The sequence below is a fragment of the Gallinula chloropus genome, assembly GCF_964237585.1.
Source record: "Gallinula chloropus genome assembly, chromosome: 2".
In the NCBI taxonomy this organism is placed as follows: domain Eukaryota; kingdom Metazoa; phylum Chordata; class Aves; order Gruiformes; family Rallidae; genus Gallinula; species Gallinula chloropus.
In genome coordinates, this window is record NC_140086.1 from 120,220,604 (window position 1) to 120,246,788 (window position 26,185).

Genomic DNA, 26,185 nt, shown 5'->3' on the forward strand with positions numbered 1-26,185 from the left:
GCACAGGTCATATTTTCTGCTGCCAGGGGAATCTGGCATTGTCCTGACTACCGAGTTACTTGCACCTTCCTGGGTAAAGGAAAAAAAAAAGTTTAAAAAGGAAGCACTTTTTAGTTCTTTAAGCAAATAATTTTGACACTAACAAGCTTTCTCACTCTTTGGCAGTTCACAGATAAACTCTGCCCTTCGGGCCTGAAGCAATTGCTGCTGAGTTGAGCGTCTTTCAGATGAGCAAGAAACACATTGTATTCTTTTGCACTGCATATTACAGTGTTAGCTGTTTCTTTTCATGGTAGGCTTAAAAGGAAAGTGGTAGATGCAGGCCTGGCAGAAGGCAAATAAACAAATACCAAATGCAGAAGCACAGGTTTGAACTGAAACCAAAAATCAGCCCCTTTGTTTGAAAAACCGTTCTCATAAACTTTATTCATGGTGAGTGATTTTCAGCAATGATTACAGCAGCTTTGCTGAGATCTAGATTGTGGCCTTGCATTACAGAAGGCAAAGTTTAAACGTCTGTTTTAGTCACAAGAAAGGATTTAAGGAAGATCTGTTGGATCACTCAACTGTTTCTCTCAAGTGACGAACTCTTCACAGGGTAGGTATAGAAAATTTATCCCCATTGAAAAACTACAAGCATAGTAAGTATTTGATCAGGGAAAGATGGATTCAAATTGGGGGCTGGTTAGTCACAGCGACAAACAAGCACAAGTACGTGATGCGGTAGGACCTGTGATTCAAATGAGCTGTTTGTAGACTGCACTAGAGCAATCACTCCAGAGCCCAGCTGCAAGCCGGGCTGCAAAAGATCATCTCAGTTTCCAGGGCTGCAATCGCAGGCAGCCACACAGTAAATGCAGAGTCCCTGAGAGAGCCCCACAACATCCATTCTACAAGCTTCTGTGAACACCATCTTATCACGCCAGGCCCAGGCTGAATGGGAGCGTGTCCCACAAGGAGCGCAATGCACCATAAGGAAAGATCATGTGGGAAAGATCAAGGCCATATTGTCACAGAACCCTGCAAACAGCAGAGAATTTCTGTGTCAAAAATATCCAAATGGTTGTAGGAAAAAAGTCTTTATGAGCAGAGGACAGGAAAAAAAATCCCCGTGTGACCAGTCCCAAAGTTAAAATCCCCATCACGTGGGCTTGGTGGCGAATTTGAGGACATAAACGTGAGCAACTGAACAGGTACTTGGGACAATCATGTCAGCAGCACTAAGTTGACCAGCATCTCCCTCTCTTTCCATGAACATGTGGAAACTGCAGCAGAGGCTGTTTCTAGCCCCCAACACACAATTTCTTCCCTAGGCAGATCCCATCCAAAGCTTAAAAAGGGTTACCTGTACACTATGGCTCACAGTCCCAAACCCCCAAATCCTGCTGATTTTAACAAGCATTAACAGTGCCTAAATACAGGTGCCTAACATTGTCACAAAGGGCTGTTCTGGCATTTCACACTCTCTTTGCAGTGGTGAAAATGACTCTGCAGCTTTGTTGGACCATGACAGATCAAAGCCTATAACTAAAAAGCACAGTGGGAAATGCAGAGAAAATTTAAAATGACTTGAAGAATGGCTTCATAACAATCCCATTTCCATCCTGCATAGGATCTATCATGCATTCCATTCTGCTTGTGTCCTTTTATCTGCATTTAGATTATTATGCCTTTAGGTCAAAGATACTTTCTCTGTATCTCACAGGAACCTGAGTCCTGAGTCTCACTGGCATTTTAGGTATCTAAACTCTGGCAACTCAGAATTGGTTGCCCCTCTGGAGTCTTGATATGCCTTCTCTTTGCAAAGTCCACTCTGGTTTCTGTTCCAGCCATTCAGTCACTAAGGGCACTGGTGCTCTATGGTCAGTAGCAGCTACGTTTGCATGATAGAGAAGGTAGTTAGGAAGACTAGAAAGGAGATAGCTTTGTAACCCCAACAGCTTGCCCTGAATATTACAAAGGCTGACCAGAAAAATGGTAAAATACTTACACTTTCATCTATGCTAGAGGATTCCTAGATTTAAGATTTAGGTCAGCTCCATTACATACCTTCAAAGATTGGATCTCTTGGTGGGAAAGTTTTGAGTCTAAGGGTAAAGTATAGAAAACATGCATAAGGAAAATTCTGGTGCAAGACCCCTTTAGCAAAAGCTGCAGTATTGGAGTTGGCATGTTGGGTAATTTGAGTGGGTGGTGATCATGTGCCCGGAAGAAACGAGGTGGAAGTCAAGGTGGAGCTGCTTCACACCATCTTACTCTTCATCACAGAGAAGGACACTAGCTTGGACATCCCCAAACAGATTGAGTGAAGATGAACAAAGTAAAACAATGGGCCTCAATGCCAGTGCCCGAGGACACCAATTCCAAAGGTGCAACCTGCTCTGGGCAACACCATCCTTTACCATCAGTGTTCATATGGAAGTGGCAGTACTAATGCTATCCTCTGTGAGCAATGCCAGAGAAATCAGCATGAAATATGGGTTGACTTTAAGCAATCAAAGTGTCTACAGGGATGAGTTTCAGAGCTCCTGCCTTACACTGATGAATACTCTGTTTTCACTTTATTCCAAATGGAACCAGTCTTATGACACTATGGTACCATTTCCCTGAACTCCAAAGAGGTCTGGCATGCTGGATAGAAATTGTATGTAATTGTGAGTGATGTCTGTATTATTTTAAATACAGCTTCCTTGATCATCATTACTGCAGGTGCTGGTTAATAAACCTTCTCAAAATGAGATCAGGACAGTTGTCTCTCATTAAGGAGACTCTTAAAGACAGGTCCTCATCAGATAAACAACAGCCAAGCTCCTGTGAAATCAGCAGAGCATTGCTGACTGAAGAACTGTCCCTGAAAACGTTCCAAATCAAAACATTAGTTCCATATGAAGTAAAAGTCCATGTAAATGGACAAGCTTTGGTAGGACTTGCATAAAAATGTAAATAAAAAAACCCCATGTATAAATATATGTGTAATTAAATAATTTTTAATTAACTTATCAAATTGTCTGAATTTATATACATGTTTTCATTAGAAGAGCCAATATTTAGAAATTTACTTGAAAAGTTTCATCTTTGATGCATTCATAAACATCCTCACGGTGTTCTTTTGAATAGATGAGTATTATCCATGCTACTTACTTGAAAAAGTAACAACGGGGCAATTTTTACTTGAGACTCTTTGCATTAGCCTGCATTTGGAGAAAGCGTCATAATGTTAAACAAGCTTATTTTTGGCCTTTTCAAGTGGTTATCTATCACTCTAGTTCCATGTTTATGCTTCTTCTCAAGGATAGAAGACTGATTTCACCAATGATGGGGTACACCAGGAATGGATCTACTCACACAAAGCCATAATGGCACTACCTCACCTTGTGAAGCACAACCTTATCACAGTGTGTGTGTGTGTGCAGCAGCATCACAAAGAGTAATTAACAACCTCATGTACACTTAGTGTAAGAGGATGGCTGCATTGTATATTCCTGATCATAACAACATCTTTGTTGCACTTTTCTCACTGTTGCTTTAATGTTAAGATAAGCCCAGGAACTGACACACCCATACCCCCCCCACCTGCCCTTCAAACTTTTAACTTACCTGCCCACTGTTAGCCAAGTCGTCCACAGACAGAGAAGGGTCCAATCTCAGGGATAACCCAAAGTCACAAAGGCAGCAGGTTAAATCATTTTTCACCAGGATGTTGGAACTCTTTAGGTCTCTGTGCACAATAGGTGTTTTAGGGCGACCACAGGGAGTGTGATCACTGTGCAGATGAGCAATCCCTCGGGCCAAGGACCCACCCAGTTTCCAGAGATCCTCCCAGCTGATAATGTGCCTTGTGAGGTATTCCTGCAAGTTTCCTCTAGCGTGGAAGGCAGTAATCAACCAATACTGTTTCCCAAGATCTGTCTTCCGCTCCTCGGCTGTCAAGAATTGGAGGATGTTCTCGTGCTTCAGGTTTACATCTGAAAAAATGTCTTTCTCAGTTTTCCAGGAGGCATATTCTTCATAGGGGAAGATCTTGACTGCCACAGTTTCATACTGCTCTGACGTGTTTTGCTTCAATTTGGCTTTATACACTTCAGCAAACCTTCCTTTGCCAACAACAATGTCCAACTCAATGGGCAGCAATTCTGTGTTGTGGTTGATGTTGTTGGCACAGGTAGAGCTGATGTCTGAGCGGTCGTCGTCTAACATAATGGCACAAACATCACTGCAGTCCTTATGTTTCCTGGGCTTAACATTCTTCTCCCATGCCTTGTTGAGCTTCCTCTTCTTATGAGTGCGGTAGGCATAAAAGATAACAATCACAGCAACAGAAATCACCAGTAATGGGACAAGACTTATGATTGTGACTTTGGAAATTTCATCTTTCTCCTCTGGCTTATGAGGGTCTGCTGGAAAGAAGAACAGGAGGAGGACATACATTAAATGATGCCTTAGCTTTCTGGGTACAGGACACTGTCAATAATTACAGTTTTCATCCAGAGAGCAATACATTATTTCCTCTATTGACAGTAAGTAGTACAAATTATCACTACTTTCTTACCTCAGAGTGTTGGTTTGTATATAGGCCTCCACTTACCAGGACTTGCCTGTCTGCTTATTTTATAGGAAGCCGGAACTGAGTAAGCAAGAACCTAATGGAATTTAATAGCTTTGCTCTTCTCTCAGCCTCTTAATAGATTATGAATTAAACTTCACTTTCCTGAAGACAACAGCCAAAGTCTCCTGCACTTACTGTGTCAATGTACCCTTGACAGATCTGCCCCTTTAACCAGTAATCACTAGAACCCATTAATTTTCCTAAGAACTGGATTAATAAATAAATAGGCAATGCAGCATGTGAATTCCTGCTTGCCCAGTTATCGCTCCAGATCCAGCATATTTATGTGGCACCCATGAAAAGACACCTTCAGAAAGCCTGTCTGCACACAACTGCCGCAGGTGAACATGCAGGCACAGTCCATATGCCTGCACACACATCTAAGGAAACAGAACTCAGTCCCATACCTTGATGTACATGAATGTTGCTAGAACAGATTTAAATGCCCACACACACGTGGGTGTTTGAATCCTGCAGGCACAATCAGGCATGTCTCACACATCTGAGAACTGTCACACACACCCCCATGAACTTTTTGCATGGATTTATGTAATTGAAAGCACCCTCTGTGTGTCGCTTTCTGGCTGTACACTGGCTGCCCGGTTGTAAAGCAGTAGGTGGCTGACTCCAAATGCCTTAGCTGGTACACTCCACATGCTAACACATTCTTAGTTGGAACATATAGGGATAGGGAACAGAAGAATATCAGGCATGTATTATAGAATTGGGACGTGTTCTGGGAACAGTACTGAACGTTATTCTAGAGGGGAGAGCTGCCCTGTCACCTCTAGAAGTGACCTACTTCATTATTTCTCAGGGAAGATAAACAGTTTAAAATTGAATAGTTCTATTCTGAAAATAGATTAAGGAATCACAGAATCATAGAATTTGTTAGGTTGGAAGGGACCTTTAAAGGTCACCTAGTCCGACCCTCCTGCAATAAGCAGGGACACCTTTAACTAGATCAGATTGTTCAGAGCTTTGTCAAGCCTGACCTTGAATGCCTCTGGGAATGGGGCCAGCACCACCTCTCTAGGTGTCCTGGTTTTGGTCAGGATGGAGTTAATTTCATTTGTAACAGCAGATGAATGCTGTGTTTGAGAGTAAGATGGGAGTAGCGCTGATAACACCCTGATGTTTCTAGTTGCTGTCAGACAGTCAAGGACTTTCTCAGCTCTTCATGAGAAAGGAGGGGCGAAGCCAGGACAGGTGACCGAGCTGACCAAAGAGAGTATTCCACGCCAGTTACGTCCTGCCCAGGATATCGGGGGGGGCTGACGGGAGGAAGGCCTGGGGCGGCTCCGAGACGCGCGGTTCTTGGGGGACGGTCGGGTTCTGGGACGGCTCTGGGTGGCACGGCCTGAGTTGTATGGTTTGGTGAGAAACTGCCTTGTGTATCAACAGCTTCATATATTTTGCTTTGAAGTCCTGTTAGTATTGTTACATTGTATCTTTCTGTTATCTTAGTAAACTATCCTTATCCCAACCCACGGGCCTCTTAATTTCTTGATCTTGGGGTTATTTGCCCCTTTCTCTTCCTTTTCCCTTCCCTTACTTCTCACCCCCCTCCCCTTCCCTTTAATCTGCTCTTTTCCTTAAAGGAGCAGTCAGCTGCGTGGATCTTGGCCCTCAGCCGGGTGAAACCACGACACTAGGCATCCCATTCCAGCGTCTCACCACCACTGTAGTGAAGAACTTCCAAATGTCAAATCTAAACCTTCCCTGCTCTGGTTTAAAACCATTGCCCCTCATCATGTTGCTTCTTGCCCTTACAAACAGTCCCTTCCTGGCTTTCCTGTAGGTCCCCTTCAGGTACTAGAAGGCCACTATAAGATCTCCCCTCAGTCTTCTGTTCTCCAGCCTGTACAAGCCCAACTCTCTCAGCCTGTCTTCATAGGAGGGGTGCTCCAGCCTTCTGATCATCCTTGTGGCCCTCCTCTGGACCCACTTCAAGTGGTCCATGTCCTTCTTGTGTTGAGGGCTCCAGAGCTGGATGCAGTACTCTAAGTACTGCATCCAGCATACTCTAAGTACTCTGGGGGTCTCACCAGAGCAGAGTAGAGGGGGAGAATCACCTCTGCTCTCATCTGATGGCCACACTCTTTAGATGCAACCCAGGATGTGATTGGCATTCTGGGCTGCACGTGCACATTGGTGGCTCATGTCCAGCTTTTCATCCATCAGTACCTCCAAGTCTTTTTCTGCAGAGCTGCTCTCTATCACATCATCCCCCAGCGTGTACTTATAACGAAGATTGTCCCAAATCAAGTGCAGGACTTTGCACTTGTCTTTATTGAACTTCATGAGGTTTGCAGAAGCCTGCCTCTCTAGCTTTTTCAGGTCCCTCTGGATGCCATCCCATCCCTCTGGGGTGTCAACCACACCACTCAACTTGGTGTCATCTGCAAACTTCCTGAGGGTCCACTCAATCCAACTATGTCAGTAATGAAGATATTGAAGAGCACTGGTCCCAGCATAGGTCCCAGCACAGGTCCCTACCACTTGTCACTCCTCTCCATGTGGACATTGAGCCATTGACCACTACCCTCTGGATGTGACCATCCAGCCAATTCCCTATCCACCAGACAGTCCACCCATCAAGTCTGTATTTCATCAATTTAAGAGAAAAGGACGTTGTGGGGGACTGTGACAAAAGCCTTTATGCAGTCCAGACGGATGACATCCATTGCTCTTTCCTTGTCTACTGATGTAGTCACTTCATTGTAGAAAACCACTAGGTTGGTCAGGCAGGACTCGTCCTTGGTGAAGCCATGCTGGCTGCCTCAAATAACTTCCTTGTACTCCACGTGCCTTAGCATAGCTTCTAGAAGGATCTGTTCCATAATATTCCCAGGCACAGAGGTGAGACTGACAGGTTGGTAGTTTCTGGGGTCCTCCTTTCTACTGTTTTTCAAAAAGAGTGTAATTTTTCCTTCCTTCCAGTCATGGGGGACTTCACCTGACTGCCATGACCTTTCAAATATCATGGAGAGTGGCTTGGCAACTACATCAGTCAAGTCCCTCAGGACTCTGGGATGCTTCTCGGATGGATGTTCAGGTTCCTAAGGTGGTCACAAACCTTGTGTTCACTTACAGTGGGAGGGACTTTGTCTTCCAGGTCCCCATCTTGAAGTCCTTCAACTCCTCAGGAGATTTGAGGAGAAAGGTTGGCGGTGAAGACCAAGGCAAAAAAGTTGTTGAGAACCTCAGCCTTCTCTTCATCTGCTGTTACCAGTTTGCCAGCCTTTCTCATCAGGGGGATACACTTTCTTTAACCTTCTTTTTCTGGTTGACGTACTTGTAGAAGCTCTTCTTGTTGTTCTTAACATTCCTTGCCAAGTTCAGCTCCAGCTGTGCCTTGGCCTTCCTGACCTCATCACTTTATAACCAGGCAGCATCCGTATACATCTCCCCAGGATGCCTGATCCTGCTTAGGCTGACTGTAAAGTTCCTTCTTGCCTTTAAGTTTGGCCATGTTGGTCTCCTCCTTTCTATGCCAGATTTCCTACACCTGGGGATCGAGGGCTCTTGCACTCTATGGAAAGTGCCCTTAAAGATCTGACAGCTCTTCTCTGCTTCCTTGTCCCCGAGGATGGTTTCCCAGGGGATCCTATTGACCTGCTTACCTAAAATGCAGGGTCCTGACTACACTCCTTGCCTGACACATACCTCTTAAGACTCTGAACTCCACCAGTGTGTGACCCCTGCAGCCCAGGCTGCCCCCAGTCTTGACATTCCTGATGAGGTCATTTGCATTGATAACTATCAAGTCCAGTACCTCTTACCCTTGGGTAGGTCTGTCTATTTCCTGACTTAGGAAGTTATGGTCAAGGCACTCCAGGAACCTCTTGGATTGTCTACAGCTCACTGTGTTGCTTTTCCACCAGATGCTGGCGTGGTTAAAATCCCCAGCAGGACAAGAGCCTTTGAGCACTACGCCTCCTGTAGCTGAAGTATGAGTGCTTCATCAGTAGCCTCCCCTTGATCGGGCAGCCTGTAGTAGACACCAACCACAAGGTTCCTTTTGCTGCCTTGGTTTCTAATTCCCACCCATAAGCTTTCAGCTTCTCTTGGCAAACCTTTGGGACATCTCTCCACACTCTCTCCATTCCTTAACACAGAGGGCTACATCTCCACCCCTCAAGAAAGGAGGGTCAGAGTTTATCTGAACCTGATTTCATCAGACCCATGGGAATGTACTACCCCAGCCTGTTTCTTCCTTTGAGTCAGGGAAAATGTATTAAATTATCTTTCTGTGAGGAAAAGGACTGACTGGGAGTCTAACTTGGATGGACTAAAACAACCAAAGCTGCAACCAGAGTGGATTCTGTTGGCAGAATGATGCTCTGGCAAATGTTTTCAGCCATGCCACTGACCTAGGTTCTCTGCATTGGGCCAAACAAGACAATATGAAAAGTTCAATAAGCTCTGAAGGGAAGTTGCCGCTAACTACATTAGCCACGAGCCTCTCTTTCCCTTACTCTGTGCCTGTTAAAATGGTGAGCAATGCTGAAAGGGGTGGGGAAATGAGTTAACAATCAGAACAAGCAGCACTTCCGACCCTTCAAGTTCTCTTCGCAATCACTTTTCCATTGGAAACACAGTTAGCTGGCAAACAGCAGGAGCCATCAGTGTCAGGCAGGTGATGGGACATCTAAAGGGTACATTCTTTATTTGGAAGGCAGCCTGAATTCTGAACCAGGATGTGCTTCCTCTGTTTGAAAGGTTCAGCAACCAGATGTAGAGCAAGTAATTCAATCCTAGCCCCTCTCATAGGGTTTCAAGGAAGAGGAAGTGCCTTTCTAGCACTGACATTCCCAGCTAGCACAAGTCAGTGGCATTCACTAGCAGCACCTACAAAGAGTGAATTTCCTTCATTTATGCAAAATGAAGCCAATCCCTTTTAAGTCAATCCTTTCTTTCACACAACTGCACAAACCACAAGTCCTTATTCTCAAGTGATTGCCTTTAACAACAAAATGTTAGTAAATTATTTTTTTTAAGTTTTAAATTAAACACCAAACACCAACTTTTAAATTAATCACATTACAGGCACCCTTTCTGCTTCTTACCACATTAAGGAGAGGGAAAAAATATTTTTGTTTATAACTTTTACTGGAGGCATATATTTAGAAAGTCCAATGTCACTGTCAGTAAACAGGAGATTTGCATCACTTATTCCCATGTGCATTCTTTGCTCTCACAAAATCTGCTTTATAAAGAACTTGGGAAACACCCCGGTGGAGGAGAACTGACTGCTGTGGGATGGCTGTTTCAGGGGTTTGGCTGCAAGCAGACCACAACTGCCTGAATGCAAGTATGATCTGTAACAAGCAGAATAATTTTGATGAATGTTTAGGGTTCTGTGTTGTTGGGGGTTTTTTTGCACTTCCTTGACCACAGAAAAGCATGCTTGAAGTTTGGACTCTGCTCTTGGAATTGAGTAATATGTCATCTATATCACATGGTATACTTTTTAAGAAAGACGAACATGCTTCTTTAGAGCCCTTTAACCCTTTTTTCTTTGCCACAGAGCTGCGTTGTGTAGCTCAGATATTTGAAATACAAATGTAGTCTAAATGAAGGAGAAAAACTCCAAGAAGTTTTGGTTCTCTTTTAAATTTCTCCCCATGAATCCAGGCAGTTGGAGGTAGTTGTACACACATTCAGCTCTAAGAAACTCATCCCCAGGCTCCTTGACTGATGCAGCTACCTGTCTGAGGGCCTCCAGTCATTCCAGTTATGCCCTAAAGCAGGCTGGATTATTTTGGCCTACAGCTGAGAATTCTCCAGCAGACTTCATGGGCCCTTTGGCACTTCCCCTTTTTGCACAAGAGAGAGCTGTGCTTGTGGCACAGGGGGATTTCTGGGTGGAAGGCAGAAACTGTTGATGTTGCAAACATCACTTAAAAAAGAATGAAACAAAGTTTTTAATCAAAGCAGAAGCTGAGCAGTTTGGCCACTTCCCCTGTGCACTGCATTGTCCTGCACCCCTGCTGCAAAGTGACACATCCGATCTGGCACTGTCCCTTGGAGGAAGTAAGGAAGTAGGGAGGCAGGGGGTGAAGACCATATGGCTGCACATCCCCACCTAAAGCAGTAGCGATGAAGGGTGTGCTCATTTTCGGTTTTCAAGACACTAAGCAAGTTCCATTTAAGGCTTGGGAAGTGCAAGAATGAGCATCCAACAAGAAGAACTGAGTGTCAGGACTGAAAAGGCTGAACCCTGAGCTTAGGAGGGGACTGAGATGGCTGTCAGCAGAATTAAAGGGGGCAGGAGCATTGAAGAGCTGATGGCACTGAGGGTCTGAGTAAGGCATTTCTTGAACTGCCTCTGATTTTGACTGCTGATATGAGCAAAACAAAATCGGCTCTTCCAGCATAAGCTCAGGTTGGGGCACTTCTCTCTGGAATCTGTGTACAAAGTCAGGGCAGGATCAAAATTCAGAGCATATCTGTGTTGTTTGCGTAGCGGCTAGCCAACATTTTCTGGCTTGATTACAGGAATCTAAGAATAAATATGTTCATTTGCTTATAAATAAATACTTATGACTCAAAGCCCATCATTTAAAAAAATGGGAGTGCAGCTTCCTCTTTTTTTACCACCATAATGAGCAAAACCTGGCTGCACAGGCAGTCAAGGAAACAGTTAAATGAATCAGCCTTTTGGGTTTTGCAAACGTGCTCCTAAATAACTTTCCCCACCCAGAACTATTATTTAGTCACATCAGTCCTTTCTTAAGCTTCAAAAGAGCCTATTAATATAGCATAACAATGGAGAAGTTGAGCTAAAAGAAAGCTTCCTGTATGTGGTTTAAACTAAGCACAAGCCATCCGCAAAACCCTTAGCCTTCAGGGAATAGGGCTCAGGTGCCAAGGAAAATGGAAACACCCTACAGCCCCTGTTAGTCAAGAAGCTTCAAAGCACAAGAGCGCTTCACCTGCAAATCCCTTAGGTTGGATTGGATGCCTCTGATTGCACTTGGGTGTCACCGACCTTTGGAAACAAGACATAAAACGATGGCAATAAAATTAAGACCTGCACTTCAATGCATGAGGCAGCAGAGACACACAGCCAGGCCTCGCAGAACCACTTCGGTGCTGCTTGTGTGGGTTTAAAGCTGCTGCCTGTTCGACTGCCAGACAAAGCCAGGCAGCAGGGCAAGGATGGATTTGATACTGGTGGAACTCAGGTTAAACTTGCTGACATGGGTGTATTGCAAGCTTGTCTAGTGCCTTAACACCCCCCCCCCCCCGCAGAAACCCGCAGTTGCAAACATGGGCCCAGAACTGGCCTTGCGATCTAGTTATTTTGGAAAGCTCCTGAGGCACAAAGCAGCCCTTTGAGCTGACTGGAGGACAACTCTGCTTTGCAGCAATTCTGAGGTTTCAAAGTTGGGCTTCAGTTCCACACTGGAATGAAAACTAACACTTTTTGAATGTTTCTGCACAAACAGAATTCTGTTCAAATGCAGCAATTTGGCAAGAGTCGTGAGCGCTGAAGCCCCACCAATGGAAGGACTAGTCCTGGGGTATGCAAGCTCCAAGTTCAAGTCTTGCTCTGTTTGATTCAGGGAAGAGCTTTTCCTCTCTGGTTATTCTCAATCAGGCAAAATCTGAGCTTGAACCTTGCATGTGTATTGACTTCTGGGCAACACATGAGGCAATAAAATATGAAAAAATTTGCCCATTCCTTTTGTGCTACTTTCTGGATGAAAACTAATTCCATAAAATGCTTTAAGTTTCACAGACTCCAAGCAGCTGTTTGGAGGCAACTTAGTTTATTGAAGAATCTTCAAGTGATAATGAAATTCTGTAGTTCAGTGTTTCATGTACCTTCCTGATTTTGGTCTTTCTAGAAATAAAAGGGCTTGGAAATCTTTAGCAAAATAAGATTGTTGGATGGGAAATGTTGATTTTCAAAACAGAAACTCTGCTTCTGACATTCCTGTATTTTTCCCTGAAACACATATCTCGAAGACAAGAGGTCTGGAAGTGGATTGCAACTTACAAAAAATTCTGCTGATTTTACAGGCGTTGTTTTTGGACTTTGTGGATGGGGGTGGAGGTCTTCTTATCAGGGTGAGGGATTTCTCCCTAGAAAATGGTTGATCTTGACACAAAATACTTAGAAATAATCAAACTCAAATGCTGCACCTCAAACTAACTTGCATTTTTTTATCTTAACAATTTCTTGGAAACACTTTAATTTTCCATCGTTGCTGGAGATTAAGTTGTTTTGGGTTTTTTTTAACTTAATGGTTTTGTGGGGTAGGAAATCAGTTGCATCCCTCTCTTAGCTCTATGTTGAATCATCAGAAGGCAGAAAACAGAGATTACTTGATTTTAAAGCCAGAGTGGACTCTGGTCTTACTATCCAGTGGAAAATAAACACTGACATTTCTTGTAGACTTTCCTCAAAGTTAAATTCATGCAGCCAGTCCTGAATTTGACAAGTGTTTTTGGACTAGGTAAACCAAGTCTGTCAAGGCCAGTAACTTGTGTTTGAGCTGTATGTCTTCATCTTTTAGTCTAAATAGGACAATGCCAGGGTATCCAAAACACAGTATCTGCTCAAGCAGCCTCCTGGAGAGGCACCAGCTCTGGTAGCTGGCAGGTCTGCCTGGCCTGCTATGAGAGCTTAAAGGCAGTAGAAGTGACAAGGGAAAGCTATCTCTAGAGCCTGTTGCTAAAGTTGTCTTTCAAAATCACTTGTCATCTTCATGACTCAGAATTTGTGCCATAAGGATGTTTGCTCAAAGGTGTGGGAACTCATTCATTTGACCTTTTTGTTATTTGCCAGCCTGAATGTTGCTCTGCAGTAAACATATGGCTGGAAAATCAGCATCAGCTCTTAAAGAACTCAACAAGGCCGTTGCCCAGTGCCACCATTTACCTGTCTTTCTGAGAGGTAGTAAGGCAAAGGTATGTGTGGTTTTGGAGAGCTGTGGCACCCTTGCTGCTGCTCTCCCCTGGCACATGTGCCCTTGGCACATGACGACCCATGATCAGGTGATCAGGACTCCAGACATCTCTGTTCTGCCTGGGGGAAATCTCCAGTTACATGACCCAGTTCTATGTGTTGTGTGTTGGAAGAGTCATGCTTGTGCACTCTTCACCTGACAGGAATGGCTGCACCTCAGGGAGGCAGGAGGCAACTGGGTTGCCTCTGGCTGGCTTTCTTCAGTGAAAAGGCAGGGCAGCAATGATGTAACAGATATTTTATCTGCTGTAAGCAGAATTTAATTTTTCAGCTGATTGCCAAGTATGCTATTCAGCACCCAGGAGGTTTAAGAAACTCTTCAGCTCTAAGACAGAACAAATAATCTGTTGCTGTTTCATTCCCTCACTGCTGGCTAGAAAGTGTAGTTCTTGGTTTGCTGGCACAGCATTCATTTGTTTAAAATCTCCCACCCCTGGACGCATTCCCTTCTTATCTCTCCCACTCTAACAGGTCACTTCACTGTGTGTACATGGCATCTCTCAAACATTTTGACTTTAGTAGCTGAGCTTTCACACTCAGTGATATGAAAGCTGACATATTCTAACTTTACACGATGTGACTGTGTTTCTGTGATACATGCCTCAGTTATAAAACTCGGTGTCTGCTGCTGTTTGCTGGTGGTTTTCTGGAACAAATCAATCTCCCCAGTTTCAATATGTTCCAACAGATGCCACACATGAACCACTATTTTTATTCTCAGCCTGAGTTTCACCCCTCCAACCTTTCCCAAAATATTATGTTGCCAGTGTTAGTTACAGTTTGTTTCTGTCTGTAATTATTAAAGTCTCTTCCGTGACAACCTGATAAAAGGTTGGCCACATTCCCACACTTATTAAGCTCTCAAGTGATGCAAATTGTAACAAATATGCCAACCAGACTGGAAGAGCTCTGCCTAGTTTGTTTTTACACAAATCTGTAACTGAGCTCTGCATGGTTATTTTCTGAGGAAGCAAACAATATAAATAATACAGAGCAAAACAAAATTTTGGCTTCTTTTGCCTCTTTCCATTCTATTTCCTTTCTATCCCACTAAGTGAATCAGACATTCAGTATTATACAGCCTCTCCTTTGGTTACATACAGCTGCAGGCATTGGGTGGGACTCTGGCTGCAAATACCTAAGAGGAAACATAGAGAACAATGCCAATATACAAGCAGTGAGAGGCTCTGTGCAACGTTATGTAATGCTACTGACCTCTTTTATGGGGCAGCTGGAAGACAGTTACCTTCTGAACATGTTAGTTGGATAACAGAAAAACAGATTAATGAAAGCCTTTGTTAAAATCCACTTGGAAGCAGTTCAGGTGTAATCATCGCCCTTCTGCTGTTCCTTGAGCACTGGGCAACTCATCACACGAGTATTTATGGCCTGGTGGCTGTTTGTACACAGGTCTTAAGTCTGCTCTTAAGTCTGAGATCCTCCTATGTGGTCAAGTAAAATCACTAACGCTTTGACTCTAGTAAAGAGAGGAAGAGGAGAGAAAGAAAGGAAAAGACAGGGGCAATATGTTAGAGACAAGCAAGAGATACCAAGTTAAGGAAATTCTAAAACATTACTCATACCTCCTGCGATCTGGGCACAGGACAAGGCATCACGCAGGCATGCTTGTGGTGGTTCAGGCAGCAGAACAATATCAGGTCTCCCAGGCAACAACTGTACACAGTGAGCAATCACAGCACTTGGCACACTGCAAATCCATAGGCTGTAATTTGTTCGGGCAAGTGACTCAGCCACAATTGATTAATCAAATACTTATGTCTGTTACACTCTCAGTTAGCAAACTTAGCAAACCCATGATCAATGTGAAGACTGTTAGCAGCACAGCACCCTCCCCCCTCTCCCCCCCAACACACTTCCCCCATTAGCTTCATTATTCTCATAAACCTTTGCCATAAGCCTAGTCATCTCTATCCCTGGAATCTTGGTATTTCAAGGCAATTGTTTGGATGATTCAGATAAACATTACAACTTGTATATCTTCATGCTGCTCAAGGTTTCTACCATATTAAGTTGTAATGTGGTGGGAATACCCAAAATAATGACCTCACCTTGCAGTACATAAGGGATAACCAGAGACTACCTGAGCAATGCCACAGGCACTCTGGTTCCAGACTGTATGAAGAACTGCACAGCGTGGCAAGGCAGATGAGGATGAAAACTGATCACTGTGTGAACTACTAGAATGACACTACTCTAAACCAAATGGAGCTGGGCAACAGGTCTGCAAATCCTGTTTCCAACTTTTTGAGCTCTCTGCATTTTTACTTGGATTTGAACTTGATGCCCAGGATAACGACTGCATATATACCAACAACAGTACTTAAAGGACTTGTTCTCCTGCCTGCAGTCTCCAATGCCTGGGTCACCCTTTTGCATGCTGTTGAACAAATAAGCCTGCACAACAGGAAGATGCGCACAGCACGTAGGTCATGCACGGGGTAACATGCAGGTATCCCATTTCCTCAGCTACAAGGAGTGCCTGGTCATCTCTGCCCACGGAGAACGGGTCAGATGTGAGGCTGCAAAGAGCACAGTCCTACTTGGTCCCTTTGGGTAAACAAGCCTTGACCTCAGCCAAATAGCTCAGGATTGTTAATAAAGAAGAACTTTGTTAGGCATTTGTCATGCTCGGACTGGGTGATGAATAGGGGATGTGAGGTGGCTTGGTGAAGGGAAGGCTGAGGAACAAAGCTGCCCAAACACCAAGGGAGGCCTGGAACTGTGCTAAGAGTTACAGACAGACCTTGTTCATCACAACAGGTCAGAACATAAGAAAGAAAAGCAAAATGCAGAAGATCCGCCAGACACAACTAGACATCAGGGAGGAGAAAACTGGCAGTCTAGTCCTGCACTCATCTTCTCCATGACAGCAGGACCAGGCTCCTGTCTGCCACCTCGCCAACTTCTAGCCAACCAGATCCTTCCTCCCTGCTCTCCCCCATCCTTAATTTTGGCTAATCTTTTCCAGTGGTTTTGCTCCCTGGCTTTGCCTTCTGGTAACAGTGACATTAGAGATTTGAATAAATAAAAATTAAAACATACTGGCATTGAGTTTTGCCATGAGAAACATTTTTCCACCACAGCAGTGTAAGCTGCTTTCCAGTCACCCACAATTTTGTTTGGCTGAAAAGAGAGGGATTAAAAAATAAACACAGAGTAGTCAAATTTGCAATGGCTACCTGTCTGCTGTGTATTATTTCTCCAAGAACTTCAGAACACTGTTTGGAGTGATTCTGCACAGAGCGTTTTCCACCAGCTGCCTGTGGCCTGAAATGCCAGGGATCTGACTCAGGGTCAGAAGCCCCCTGACACAGCAGAACTACAGGCATGTTTAGGCACACGTCTGTCTGTGTCTTGCTTATTTTGCAGATTGACTATTTAAACAAAAGTCCATTCAAGTAACAAGCATTTGATTTCAATGTAACTACTTCAAACGTTTCCAAACCCTAACATGGTGAGTCACAACACCTCCCACTATCCAAAACCTTTAGAGGTTTACCCTTCAGGGTCAAAACCGATACATGACAACAGTCCTATAAATCAATTCTTCTATAAGCAACAACAGCTCAGCTGTGAATCACTGGAACACTGTGACTAACCTGTGGTGGTGCCTTACCCACAATTTTCTTTCTTACCTCAGAAACACCAGGAGGAAACTAAATCTGGTCTGTCTTAAGTGTGCACCCAGGAGGAAGGAGAGCTAGAACACTGATCATTTACAGCAATAGCTTGAAAGGAAAGGCTGTGATTATCAGGTGGAAAATTACAATCATTTTTATTGTCTCAGTTTCTGCTAATGAGTACGATCACTTTTCAATCAGGCGTTTTTAGACTTGTATTTGTCCACTGTCTAAAACTACAGGATGTGCAAAAACACTGCAAAAAAATCCTGCTCTGGTGTACAAGAAATGTAGAGAGGAAAAAAAAAAGGCAAGAACAATGTACAGAATAGATCTGGATGACAGTCATTCCAAAGGCAAAATTATTACAGGCTATTATCTAGTTGTCTGGAGGAGCCGTGGACCAGCTGGCTGTGATGTTCTGCTCAAAGTTAAACACAGACAGGAAACCGCATGTCTGATACTGTAAAAATCGTTTGTCTTCCTGCCACGGCTAACCAGGCAAGCAACCCAAAGGGGCTGTTTTCATTTAAAAGAAACACTAATCCACAACAATAAAAAAGGAATGACAAAAGCTCAATTCTCCCCCACCCCTCCCAACTGGAGTTAATGCTTGTGTTTGTGAATGAAATAGAAATGTTACAAACTGGAGTTTTACATTAACTTTTACCTGTAGTTTTTCACTTACTACATGTGAATGCAGGGCACAGTTTTTGGGAGTCATATCCAGTGCTTACGGCACATGAACTAGAAGGAAAAGCTCCACTCTGAAGAGTGAAAAGAATTAGGGTAAAAGACGAGTTTAGGTTAACCTACAGTTCCTTTAGGCTGCTCTGGAAGTGTGAGGAGAGCTTCAGAGCTGATGGGAATGAAGACACTTGGTGTTGAATTTATATTATGGTTTTCATAACCATACACGCGGAAGACACGCATTTGTCAGAGCAATGGTATTCAGCTACATAGCTCCAGGAAAAAAAGCTATAATGTGACTAATTTAAAACAAATTAGCCAAAATCCACAAGGGTGTGGTTTGCTTTGTATAAAAATTTTAAGCAGCTGACTCGCAGGAAGATCTTTTCACTGGGAACATGTTCTCATCAATAAAATCAAGGCAATTGGTTAGAATTAAGTCCTGGGCCTACCAGCTGTGCTTACATCAATACCAGTATTTATTCCAAAGTCCTCTAAAGCCCTCCCAAGTAAGGGTTGGTCATACAGTCACAGATCAGCAGTCAGATTATCTGGTTTCAAATCAAGTCTGGGGATGGTGGTCACGAGGAGGAGAGGAGTTAGCACCAGATTTGGACAGTGTGAGCCATGGAAGGCAAAGACTTTCTAGATTGCTCGTGAGTAATCTGTTGTGGTTTTGCAACCAGAACTAGTTAGCCTTCTGAACAAATGGGAAGCAAGAGCTAGAAGCCACTCTCATAGTTGTCTGCCTCGTGCAGTCAAACATCATGTTTCCCAGGAGGGAAAAAAGAGTGTCCCAGCCCTTATCTTGTTACCTCAGACAAGGGGGATTTAATTCCTCCTCTTCTGAGGAGGTGATAAGGTGATAAGGATGGGTGCCATGTGCCTTACTCATTTAGAAGTGTGCACACAAAGTTCTCCATGGGAGACCTTACACTTCCCTTCGACAGAACTGAGTCTTGGTAAAAGAATCATTGTGGAATCTGACAGGTGGGAGAAAAAGTGAGGTGTATGGACACACACGTGTGCATCTCTGTGTGCACAGCATGAGGTCCACCAGCACTGTACACACCTGCACTGCCTTTATACTGTATTTGCAGTGGTTGAATCAGACATTCATGAAGCTGAACTGGGACAGGTTATGCGCTTCCGATTCGGTCTGTACTTGGAGGTCATTGGTTTGACTGAACTCACATACACGTCCTAGTGCCACAGTAAGCAAAAGTAGAATATCCACCAATGAAGGAACCTTCCAGCTACTTCATGCTTACCACTGAGCAAGTGCAGATGGCCAGTTACAACAGAGAAGCTGACTTTAAATTCACATCTTATCAACTTAGTAGTATCTGTACATGCAGGTGCCACACTATGGCAGTGCAGCCTTTTAGAAGAGGCAAGAACTTAAATACAGCATTTGCTCCTGTTTATATTTTATAAAATAGTTAGCATATCTTGCATTTTGTCATGTCAACAAAAAACTCTTTAATCTTGCTCTCATCATTCTTTTCATCAACTTTTAAGAACACAGAAAAGAGATTTAGTAAGATTCGGAAGAGAACAAAATATCTTCTGCCCCTAGAAGTTTTCCTCCACAAAATGCAATTTCAAACTGTGTCACAGTTAATATGACTCTCAAGGTACAGTCTAGGAATGCAGGGTAAATTATTAGACCTACCTGATGGAAAAATGAGCATATCATTGCATTCTTCACCCGTACAGGAGCACATGAACATCAATCCCCCATCTTCCTTCTTTTCCCTCATCACACACTGCTCTGAGCTGGAGTCTTCCAACGTGTGGCCGTAGAGTGTCTTCTGGGGATCGTGGCATATTGTTTCTAATGTCACATTTTCATCATTTTGTCTCCTGAAAATGAAAAGGAGAAAACGTAAATCAAAGGAATATTTTACAAAAGGACCAGGCAGGACTGCCTCTGCCCAAAATTTACCTCTTTGGAAGAAATCAAATGGGAATTAAAGAGTATCATATGTTTTTCTCCAGCCTTCCTGAATGGGGTAAATTTGGCTGTGTCTGGTCTCCTTGCACTGGGGCATTTGTACAATGGCACAGCTTTTCCTGTATCACATTACCGCTAAGCTCCAATAAGTGCCTTTGAAAATCTCATCCAGAAGTATTCAGGCTAATGCTCAATGAACTGCTGTGAGCTGCAGAACATACTTTTGGTTTTTGTGGTCACTGTGCAGACAGTAAAAATCTGTGGGAAATTACGATTAAAAACTGAATTATTTCCTCAAAATCTGAGGAATTTCTAGTGAGTTGGCCTTTTCATTTCATTTCTGAAGCCTGTAGTCTGCACAATTTCTGCACTGAAGAAGTTATCCTTATAATTTGAGAAAAAAACCCAAAAGCCAACCCAAAACAAAACCAACCATAGAAATGGTGCAAGTTAGAGTTATCTCACTGACAGAGAAATATTTACAGCTGATTATATGGACCATAATACTGTGTTTTGTCTTGGTCTGCAGATTTCATTTCATTGACACAAGACTTAGAGGCAAAAGGCACTTTAAGTACAATTCTCAACTCATTTGCCTTTCAAAAAATTGCCATGAAAAATCCAGAATGCATCTTAAATTGCACTACAGCCACTTTGTATAGCAGTAATAGACACTGACCACTTACTAAAGGAGCACAGGACAAATACATAACAGCACACCGGACTGATCTTGCATGTCAAGTATCTCCACTCAATTATACAGAACATCTCTTCAAGCCAATGCACACAACTACACTCAAAAATGGATTAATTATGTCTTTCTGTAAGTGATTTTAATTATGTTCCTAAATCAACACAAATGTTGCAAATACTCAGTTCTGTTCCTTTTGTCCACAAGTGAAGTCATTAACAGTGCTTCTGGTTTTCTTTGCTAGGATCAGCTTACCATTTAATGAAGGGCAAAGCCCCAGTTTTTACACTGGAATGCAAGTTTAGGGTCAACAAATCCTAAACTTGTTTTCATATACCCTTGATTTCTTTCAACCTAGACATATGCTATATAAAAAACACCATACTTAATTCAGGCACTACACACACAGATGATTTACCATTTTTACCATTAAGAGAAAGCATTTATAAGTCTGGACAGTAAATAAGACACCTGTGATAGACCTCCATAATTTAGTTTACTTTGAAACCTGAGAGAGAATTGTCTTTCTTCAGCAAATGCCACCACAATCCTCTCTGAATCTCAAAGCTGTTTCAACTCTCAGTGCTGTGGGTGGATGCAGCTTAATGGCTTGAGCAAAAACATGTCTCTTTTCCAATAACAGCATAAGCTGGAACAGAACTGCTTTGAAAGAAAAAAATCCCCAGAACATTTCATATCAGAATTGTTGTTAACCTCAAGCAACTCTCAGTATGCTGAGCACAGATACGAGTTGGAAGTGAGAGAGCAAAGTCTGTTGAGGTAGCAGAGACATTCTGAATATCAAAGCAATCAAAGAGAGTACTAAGTAATGATGGATGAGGGTGTGCTCCCCTCCTCACCTGCATGAAGAAATAACTTACCATATAGCAACACAGACTTCATTATTCTTCTCACAGATAGCAGTGATGTTGCAGTTGCTCTTGCACTGATGTTGGTTTGAGCAGGTTGTTACTTTAATGTCACAAAATTTGCATAGGTTCGGCATTTGCAATCCATTTTCCTTACTTCTGTCTACAGGTGACATAATTTCAGCTTGAGGGAGAAAAAAAAGAGAAGGAAACTCAATAATGGCAGATTATCAGACTGTGCTGCTGCTTATTATGAAGATAAGATTTTCATCAGCAGCAAACATTCCCTTCCACCTTAAATTAGAAAATCTTTGATCTTTCATGGCTACCAATTTTCTTTACAACAGGACAAGTGCCACAATGTCAAGACCAGGTTAATCAAAGTGAATTTGAAAAGCAAAATCAACTTTTATTGACTTCAGAGGGAGCAGAATTTGCTTTGTATTTTGCAGAATCAAGCTTATTCTAAGTCAAGTTTGCACCGATTTCTCTGCAGTCACCCAGTTGCATTGTTCACAGGCAGTGTATCTGGCCTCCTGGTACAATACATGCCTCACAGTCTGTGCGCTGAATTAATTGTAGATACTATAGTGGGAACGCACCTGAGGTTTGTGACATCATTATGACATGAATCATGATGAATTTTGCAAGTTTGTCTTTACTAGCCTGAGATAGAACCTCAGTGTTGGTCCTAATGAGAATACTGTTAAAAACACAGAACTGGGACTGACTTTCAACTTAAGGCAGATGGTCTGCCAGAGGTTGTGGGTGGACTCAAGCTGGAAATGCAACAGGGGACCTGTGCAGCTCATGTAATCTGCTACAGGAGTCTTCCTGGGCTAACTCAAGGGTACTTGAACTCAAACTAACTTGCAATGACGGTCTGTCTGACAGAAGTCTACTTTGACCCACCAGATACATTTCTGCACCCAGGCATTGAAGAATTATTTGCTTAATGGTTCTGAGTGTTAGTACTCACCATCTGCTTCAGTGTGGCAGCAGTAAGGGAAGAGATACATTTTGTCCCAGTGTATGAATTTCAGGAAATGTTTTTAGTTCAAAAACTATTTTGAAAACCCAGCATGACTACAAGGAACAGAAAATGCCAACACAAACTTTTTTCTAAAGCTAAAATGAATATGCAGCTCTCTGAAGTGGAGCAGATTATGTGCAACAGTTTCAGTCTGCCTCACTTTGTAACGCATTTGGAAAAATAGGTTGAACCACTTTAAGGAGATACTTGGCTTCATATAGCACAGCCCTTCTCCTGCAGCCACCTGCGTGTTAAAACTGTGTTCATATTGCTCTCTGCGGCCACATGTTGCTCATCAACCAATAATAGGCAACCAGGGATTTGTAAGTCCCCCCTGTCACCTCCATTAGCTAAGAAATCAATTTTTTCCTCTAGAACTTCACAATTTACTACCATTAGAATATTTTATTACAGGAATTAAATATACGTGCTTTTTCCAGAAGGAAATAAAAGGGGCCTCTTGCTAACAGTTTCAATGGATTTCTAAGCCATTGTGAGGAACTGAGAGAAAAGTCTTCCCTCTTCACCCAAATCACACATCCTTCTCATCACTAGCATGCTCTGGTACTGACCTAAGGTTTCCAATCTTACTGCCATTGTAATCAGTGGCAAAATTCCCAGTCATTTCAATGGTATAGAAGAAGATCCTACACAGAGGGGAGGGTTACAATGAGCTCACTGGGACCACTTACTTGGGTGGACAATGCTGGAAGTATGTTACTGGCTGGTTGAATTTTAAGCTCCGGTAAACATTTCTTGTTCCTAATTATTTCTCTTGCAAAAACTCCCAGAAGCCATACGGAAGAACAAAGCCTCACTGAAGTTCCTGTGGTAGGAACTAAAAAGGTCTTGAATCTAGTGTTCTCTATGTGTTAATATAAGCATCATTATGGCAAATTGCTCTTCTCTTCTGGATGATACCTCACATTTAGCACGTGTTGAATAGAAACCTGTAGCTAGGTTCCAGTAATGATCAAAACAAGCTGATAACAAGGGACTGTCCCTCTACCCAGTAAGAGACAAGCTATGGTCCTAAAAATCTGGATGAATAATACAGACAAATATCAAGGGAGAGATGAAGTGACTCACCCAAGTTCACACAGGAAACCTGTGTGGCAAGGTGCCAACCACCTCACAACTGAGCACGGGAGAAAGGTATCTCCTGTTCAACCTACAAAGACTTCATCTGCATCTATACTGCTTTCAGCTCTGAGCTCACATAGCTCCGTGTTTCACTGGGTGACTGCGTCATGACGGATGCCTGTGCCACAACTTAACTCAGACCTCTCTGGTGCCTGCTGCACTGGAGCCAAAAGCCACATGAAGGTGGGTCCTTAGGTAAACTGGTTCAAGCACATCATGTTTGTTGAGAGACAGGGCTTGTTCCTGAGCCATCCCAAGCCATGTCACGTTCTGCCAAGGCTCACCCACTGGAACAAACATATGAAAATATATTTGGGCCTCTTCCATGAAGGGTTCTCCAAACCAAGCATCTTGCAAAACAGAACAAAAGCCAAAACCAAAAACAACCCAATAAACCCCAACCCTATCTGGACTGCAGCAATCCACTACAAAGTCACAAAGCTTAAATTTCTAAGTTAGACTGGTAGGCCTTAATTACTAGCAAAAGCTAGGCTCAGCTAATTTCTGAACAGGTTAAATTAATGACAAAAGCTAATAGGGTTTTAGGACTTCCAAAACAGACTAAATCTGAAATTTCTTCCAAAAATTCCTGTAATAGAGGCTAACAGTGCAGTGCCTCTCTTCATTCCTCTGGCAGTTCAAGGTACTGGATTAACTGCCCACGTGGACAAACTTTATTCCATGATTCAGCATCTGATCTAAAATGAGACTGCAGTTTACTTTCCCTTATACTGTCACATGGTCTAGCAGGTGTTGGTGTGTTGTTCATTAATAAAGTTTGGCTTTGCCACTCCCCTTTGCCACACTGTTCTTACCTCTGCTGTCAGAGTGGTTCCATAGAATGCTTATCAATATGGTGATAGGTGATTTATAAATACAAATATATAAAATAGTTCCAAACTAACTGGGTTAAAGCTAAGTTTGACTTTCCTCTATCAGACTGATGCTGAAAACAACCTCTGCAAAGGGCCTGAGATGAAATCTGGAGACAGATGTGAACCTTGGCATCAATCACTCTCTTCTGATCACAGCCTGCTACTAGACTCTGACTTAGAAACCTAGGAAACATTTATCTCCTTCAACGTCACATGAATTCAGACCTGTCTCTCTTTAACAAAATCATGACTGGAGATGGACAAGTTGCTAGGGTTCTTCCCTAGGGAAATGTATTCACTCGTTCCCTGAGAGGCCCACAAGCAGTGAGTGATTCCCAACCAGCAAGACTGTTCCTCTTGAATGACCATCTATAAAAATACTTGATTATTTCACCTTGAGTACTGTGTGCAGTTTTGGGTGCCAGAGTACAAGACAGACATAAAACATTGGAGAGTGTCCAGAGGAGGGCAACAAGGATGATGAAGGGTCTGGAGGGAAAGTCCAGGAGAGGCTGAAGTCTCTCTTTGTACAGCCTGGAGAAGAGGAGGCTGAGGGGAGACCTCATCGTGGTCTATGGCTTCCTGACAAGGAGGAGCAAAGGGGCAGGCACCAATCTCCTCCCTTAGGCAACCAGCAATAGAAACTGAGGGAATGGTATGAAGCTGAGACAGGGGAGGTTTAGGTGGACATTAGGAAGAGGTTATTTACTGAGAGGGTGGTTGGGCACTGGAACAGGCTCCCCAGGGAAGTGGTCACAGCACTGAACTTGACTGAGTTCAAGAAGCATCTGGACAATGTGCTCAGTCTCATGCTCTGACTTGGGTGTCCCAGTGTGGAGCCAGGAGTTGGACTCAATGATCTTTATGGGTGCCTTCCAACTCAGGATATTCTATGATCTTCTTGCACACTGCATAGTAAATGAGCAAACTCCTCAAGGTTTTCTTCCATTCAGACAACCAAAGCCATTTGAATGCTGTGGGCAGAAGCAACCTTTCATTTTGCACTTAAAAAAAAAAGTAAAACTGGATATAATGGGAAAGTCAACACAGAAAGCAGAGATTTGCACATCCGAAGGAAGCCATCATAAACTGTGTGCTGGTCTCCTAAAATGTGAGTTTTGCCATTTAGTCTCTAATGTTAGTTTTCTTATTTTTGACTTCTACAGGAAGCCTAATTCTAGCTTTCCTTGCTTCCTTGTCCAGGGTGAGAGCTCCAAATAAAAGACTGTGGTTTGGCTATGAAGCTTTCAACACACCAGTTCAGCACAGATCAGTCACCATGGTTAAAGCGCATGGCACATGCAAGCCAACATGGAGTTTGGATACTATGGAAGAGACACCAGAGCAGCCGCATAGGAAATATCAACTCCACAGATTCTGGTGGAGCCAGGCTTGCAGGACAACATTTTTCCTCTACAGTTCACATCTTTTTTTAATGATTTCTCAGGACCTTATAAACAGTACGCCTCACCCAAAGTCTATTGACTATTTTGAAGTTGTTAGCATTGTTTCTCTTGTTTGTAGATGTGTAACTTTTACTGAGGCCTCAGACTGTGGTTTACATTTCTCTAACTTTTTAGTATCATTATGGAACTCTCAAAATCCAACATTTGAATAAAGACCAAACTGATATGCTGTATTTTGGGGAACACGTATACTAGAAATATGTAGAAATATGTCTTAGGATGCACTTCAGA

The 26,185-nt window shown here is 43.0% G+C and overlaps 1 protein-coding gene across 1 annotated transcript in view; it reads right to left on the reverse strand.

Moving 5' to 3' along the window:
- The window catches only part of TGFBR2 (transforming growth factor beta receptor 2), a gene marked incomplete at its 3' end in the record, with an annotated part of 61,154 nt that overhangs the window by 11,637 nt on the left and 23,332 nt on the right, over positions 1-26,185 (reverse strand). The window contains exons 2-4 of the mRNA XM_084280295.1: positions 21,450-21,621; positions 19,596-19,786; positions 3,598-4,397 (exon numbers count right to left, since the gene is read on the reverse strand). Of these exons, the coding sequence (XP_084136421.1) occupies positions 3,598-4,397; positions 19,596-19,786; positions 21,450-21,621 (1,163 nt within the window). The remainder of the gene's footprint in view (positions 1-3,597; positions 4,398-19,595; positions 19,787-21,449; positions 21,622-26,185) is intronic.